This window comes from Dermacentor variabilis, chromosome 9 (genome assembly GCF_050947875.1).
Source record: "Dermacentor variabilis isolate Ectoservices chromosome 9, ASM5094787v1, whole genome shotgun sequence".
NCBI classification, from domain to species: Eukaryota; Metazoa; Arthropoda; class Arachnida; order Ixodida; family Ixodidae; genus Dermacentor; species Dermacentor variabilis.
The window spans coordinates 92,381,265-92,387,264 of record NC_134576.1 but is presented as its reverse complement, the minus strand read 5'-3'; the positions used below and the strand labels follow the sequence as shown (position 1 = coordinate 92,387,264).

Below are 6,000 nucleotides of genomic sequence, written 5' to 3'. Positions count from 1 at the left end.
GCTGCTATCTCTTCGCGCTGTATGGGGCGACACCTAACAAAAATTTGTGAAATTCCGCCGTGATCTAAAAGGGGGTAAGGTTGTGTTGATGGTGCTCTTTGGATCTAATTTATGAAAACGGATGCTTCTAATACCATTTCTTACAATAATCTTGCAGTGTGACTCGGCATCTGTGTGTCATTTCTTTTAGCCTGTCTGGTGTCCCTTGTGTCATTCGCCAGAACAGCTTAATTAAAGCTCTTCGTTTTTTCGCTTTTTTTAATTACCGAAAGTATAAGTAAAGTACAAGTAAGCAACAACCAAGAAGACACATGTTCGCTCCAGAGAGATTATATGCATTTTATTTATTCACATCTTAGCTTCTGATTCTACTTTTGCTGGGAAACTGCTGGAATACTCAGGACTTTCGACGAGTTCGCGATAAACTCTGTCATAAGGTGGTATACTTCGTCTGGTTTTTCGGCAGCACCATAATGACTCATCCCCAATAAAACAGCATCAGTGAATCCATTCACTGTCTTTACGTAGCCGGCGAAGCCATAATATTTTTCGTGCGGCTTCCAAGGGTGGCGAACAGCATCGCCATATTCGACTGCGTGAGTCCAGTTCAACCTTTTAAAGTAAGTGCGCTGATTTACCGACGGGAAAAGCGCATCAATTTGACCAGTGTAAAACAGGACTCTGGAGTTGTTTAGCACATATTCGTTGAACTCGCTAATATCTCTCAACCAATCACTAGCAAAACTGGTTAGGAGTTTATTATTGTTGATCTGAAAAGTGTTGTTTACGCCAGCATGCAAAATAGCTTTTGTTATGTTTGTACTTAAAAAACCAAAGCACATCAGCATTATAAGTGGTCTGGTGGTGGTCATTGGACTTGCGTGGTCGCTGTATAATGTGAGATTCTGAAACAGGGTAGGCTCCGTCTCACTGGTAAATATTGTACGAAGGAGCGTATAAAGTGCGTATGTTTTTAGGGTCTCATTTCCTGATTCTGACATCTGCTTCATGGTCGAAAACTCCCCTGCAAACCTTTTGTATCCTTGCATGTCCAGCATCGACATTTGATAGAGGAAGTCACTGGAGTTGGCTACTTCAAGCACTGGGCCGAGAAAACCGTTGCCGCCAATCACTCCTTTCAGGTTTAGTGACACAATGCTCTTATTCTTGAGCATGCAGTCCGCGATAGCGACGGAGTACCTCGCTGGGCAAAGAAAGAAAACAGAGTATTACAATGATGTTTGACAGCCCTGGAGCGTTGTAGAAAAGTAGCGCATCTAAAATGTAGAAACCAGGTAATTGTGTGCAGCATACGCACAACACAACAGAGGTATCAAATAGTGGGCTTGAGTGGCAGCCATTTAACAGGACCAGCATTCTTTCTAATTTTAGATCTGAGAGTATCAAAATGGTTGAAATATATCGCGAATTTTCTTCCTCTATGTACAAGAAACGCGCATAGGGTGCGCTCAGCTGCTCTCGACCTACTGGTCTGCTGTGCTGCACACAAAAGGTAATCTGAATTTGCTGAGCTGTTCAAATGTGCTTAATCTATCTTCTTCGGAAACCGCTTAATAGCAGTGGCAGCAGGAACTTTATTTGCACTTTCCTACTAGCGGCTCACGCTAAATGAACTATATAACTGCGCATTATTGTTATCGCATTGCAAAACTTCTGGAAGCAACTCCATTTACGACTGTACTTTCTGCATGTGCTGATATGCCAGGAGGGCCCGAGCACGTGCGACCGAAAATTGTGCAGGGCAGTAAAACAGCTGCGATACGTGCTATGTCTTTTCAGCGATCAGTTATCTACTTTCGCCTGACGGCTTTATATTTAAAGTCACACTAAAGAAAAAAATGATCTTACGTGTTACAAAATTACCCTTCCAGGCTACCAAAAAAGCCGCTCTTACCGCCACAAAAGATGCTAAAGCGAAATATGGGTGGCGACGCCACCTTGCAATTTCCACATCAAGTCGTTGTGACGTCACACATGTTGATGCCATCTATTCATGCCCTGTGAAATGTTCCTTAGTAACAATGCACTACATGGCATTCTGAAAAAGCCGTAGGCTTAGTTTATGAAATATTGTGAAGCTACCCTCAACCACCCCGACCAAAATGAAGAAACACGATTTCAAACCATGACGTCGCGTGGTCGTAGAATTCTAGGGTTTTAGCGCGAAACCCCAAATAAGAGTTTGACGTTTCTTTTTCTTTTAATTTTCAATGAATTACCGCAGAATCAACGAATGTAGACTTCCTCAAGAATAAGTTATCAATATAAACTTGTTCAGTGTTTCTTTTTAGTGTACCGTTAAGAAATTTGAGGCGATTCTTCAAGAAGCTCTCCATATTCGAAAATTCTAAAGTTATATTTACAGGTATACTACATTAGCCAATTGCCTTCTGCAAGAATACATATGTATCGCTTCAGAAATATTGAACAAAATATTGTAGTAATCTACATTATGCACCTTAAGTAATTAAAAATTTTAATTAATAAGAATTGTCTATTCATCCAAAACGCACTGTATATTTCGTGAAGTTGCGGTCCCCTTCTTCGAGTAATCATATTCAAGAATTAGCATAGTACTATGGGCCAGAGGCAATTTACACAGACATCTTTTGTTCAACTTCAGCTTTTCCTTCTTTATGAGCCATGCTCACTTTTCACAGGCTTTGCGGGTTCTGCGCTTAGTGTCGCAGAGAAGGCCATCTAGTCACAGCGTGCGACAGAGCCCTGGTGCCCGCTTTTACTAAACAACGCAGAAGTAAAGCGGGCCCAAAACGTCTTCCCAAATTTTGTTGAGGGGCATTTTGCGACGTATCATGTATACGATGTTCGACTCCACATACATGAACCAATTAGACAGTTCGAATGTCAAGTTAGAGATTATCTCGTATTGGAATAAAAAGCAAGACTCCTGCCAGACAACGAACATCAATAAGATGCCGGGAAATCGATCATTATTTATGAACAGTCAGTGTTTCTCGAAATCAAGCCGAATCCATCTCACGATGACGTTTGACGGTAATGCGTTTAGCATTGAATCAATGTATTGACAGAACTCCTGTTCCGCGTTTTTCTAAGAACGTTCAGCGCCATCTACCGGTACCACCGCGAAATCTGGGTGTGGCCACCAAAATGCATGCCCCGCCCGTGCACGCGAACGCTCAGAAACACGTCATACAGCAACCGTGCTCCTCTCTCGCGCTTCTTTCTCGACTCACTACGCCATCTAGCGTCGTTCCTTAGGAGTCCGCGCGTGGTCTCCGCGACGAGAAGCGTGGGTCGCTGGTGCCTGCGATAACTGAGACTTCTTGCCTCGATAGCCGCACACCTAGTGGCACATGCTCAGTCACCCAAATTGGCAAGAAGTTCATTGAAAAGTGGCGCATACGCATTGCTTTCATGGTGCAGCTTTCTGAAGCGGTGACGTGAAATAACTTCATTGAAATATGGCACATACCCTGTGCATTCGTACCGCAGCCTACTAATGTGTCGGGTTTCGCTCCTTGAGGAACCCTTGCGACGTGGGTTTGAGTCCGCTCAGCATAGGAAAAATTTAAGGGGTCCTTTAGAGAATGTTAGGCTTCTTAGGGTACTTCAAGGTACTTCAAGAACTTTACGGGGTCATCGTTATGTATGTACGTTTGCGTCCATCTATGTTTGTATTGGTATCTAACCTGCCTACCTGGGTCCCAGGATAGTTCGTCGTCGAAACCGTCGGGCTGCTGTGTTGAGGTAAGAGGGTTCCAAACCTTTCGTCGGATCAAGTTGGGCCACTGAATATGTACCAATGTGTACATAGGTGCCTCTCGCGAACGAAGCTCTTTCACGCCGACATGTGTCACCGTAAATGCGAAACTGGGTAGGCAGCGTTCGCAGAAACTCTTTGACGTCTGACTTGGAGCACTGAGTATGTGCCACTCGGTCAGTGCTGGTCTTCAGTTAGCCGCTATTTAATGCCAACTTTGGTGACGGGGTATGGGCCAGTAGGTGTGTTCTTCTCTTCAATGTCGAAAGAAATCTCCTAAATTTCCCCTATGCAGGACGTAATCAAACTCATGTAAGGGTTTATCCAGGAGAGCAACCCGACGCATTACCAGGCTGCTCTACAAATATACTGGTTATCTACCGCTTTTTAATTACCGTCTTTTACACCAACGCTTTCACGGGCTACGCCACGATAACACTGGTTATATGCCGCTCGTCAACCCACAGGCTTATGTTAGACCACCTACAGCGCGCCGAACGCGGCATCGTCACGCTGATTCTTTAACACCTCATAACACCCGAACTAACCTCTTTAAGTTTTCCTTCTTCCCGCGCACTGTAACAGATTGGAACAGCCTGCCATTATCACAATTGATAAACACCAATTCTATTGAACGCATGTGTCTTTAATTCTAGGGGTATTGCCATGTCGGCAAGCCTTGTTACTGTTTCCTTTTTCTTTTTTTTTTACACGTGAATTTTGTTGATACTTTCCTGATCTTCATTGTTCTATTATTTTCAGTATTTTGCATTGGTCGCTCGTTCAACATCTGATGTTTTTTCCCCCTTTTTCTTCCTCTCTCGATAGTGGTTGCAAGTGCTCATATATGCGTGTGATACTGTTCTAATGTTTGTCGGGTTGTCTTCCTTCAGTGTACCTTCTCTTAATCTTATTAGTCGTCGCTTTCATTTTAGTTTTCTTCTGATATTTATATATGTTGCATTGCTTTTGTATTTCTTTTTCATGTGTGCGTGTGTGTATATATATACGTACATATGTAAATATTTATGTATTCTGCCCCTCCTGCTTGAGCCCTCATTTAGGCCTGCAGTATTGTATAAATAAATAAACAAACATCTTGCCAGTTTGGGACACAGAATAGCTGTGAATGGGTGTCAAGCTAGGGAACAACTATCAGTTCGCATGCACCAGCCTGCTACGCTTGTCGTCTCGAAGGCAACACGCGGACTTCTTTATAGCGCCATTGCGTGGCGCAGCGTGTCGAAATAGAAGGGCTAGAGACGAGCGCGGTGGCCACATGACGTTTTTCTCAGCGTTCGCACGCACACGCCCATCATTCATTTTGGATGCCACCCCAGGCGTTGCGGCGATGGCAGTAAATGGCACCAAGTATTCTAACAGAAGTGCGAAAGAGGAGCGCCGCTGCAGTACACGTCTCATACATAACTAGTCTCCGCGGTGGCAATACGTTCTGTGGCTATATTGATTCAATGCTAACACATTAGCGCCGGCAGTCATCGTAGAGTGTGTTCTGCAGAACTTTTTACACTTAGTGCTAGCGAAAACGCGAATGGGCGTGCACACTAGGGAGCACGAGTTAGACAAAGCCTTATCCCAGAAAGGCAGACATGAGGATGCAGTGTGCTTTCGGTCCCTTCCATGTGGCGGTGCTGCAGGGCTAAGAATATGAAATGCTCTGTCCTTCGCAAACCAATGGGTGAAACAAACAATTTCCAAGTGTCCTCTTTTTCAAGCGCAGTTGGTGTACTAACCCCCGTATTCAGAAATGCATCCTAACTTGAAGCCCACGTTTAACTTGATATAAGAGACGCCTCGCGTGAACGCGCCCAAGACGCTCACAAAAGGCGTAATTTAGATAAAGTCAAGCAAGGGCTTCAAGCTGCATTTCTGAGTACGTGGGTAAGGGTCGTAACGCGGTCCTATTCTTAGAAACCACGCCCTATCATCTGCGCTACGTGCCACCGTTCGCAACACGAACTCCGCTTCGCCAAACTGTGACAAATGCAGTTTAGTGAAAAATGAAGATCAACAATGCGCAGATACGCTTTCATGCGTAAAGTGTTAGAAGCGTATATATGAAAACCTACCTAGCTCACAAAAAACCTCAAATAGCACTATTAAACAGTCTGAAAAACAGCATAAATTGAGCCCCAACCACCCAAACCTTCGACGGCCACTTCGGAAACGCTTTTTTACCGGAATATATATTTAACCACTTTGAAGTCAGCAAGCGC

The 6,000-nt window shown here is 44.1% G+C and overlaps 1 protein-coding gene across 1 annotated transcript in view; it reads right to left on the bottom strand.

Moving 5' to 3' along the window:
- Positions 1–323: 323 nt before the first annotated feature.
- LOC142557133 (putative serine carboxypeptidase CPVL) overlaps positions 324–6,000 on the bottom strand; it is a 57,370-nt gene continuing 51,693 nt past the window's right edge. The window contains exon 6 of the mRNA XM_075668778.1: positions 324–1,204. Within this exon, the coding sequence (XP_075524893.1) occupies positions 369–1,204 (836 nt within the window). The 3' untranslated portion in view covers positions 324–368. The remainder of the gene's footprint in view (positions 1,205–6,000) is intronic.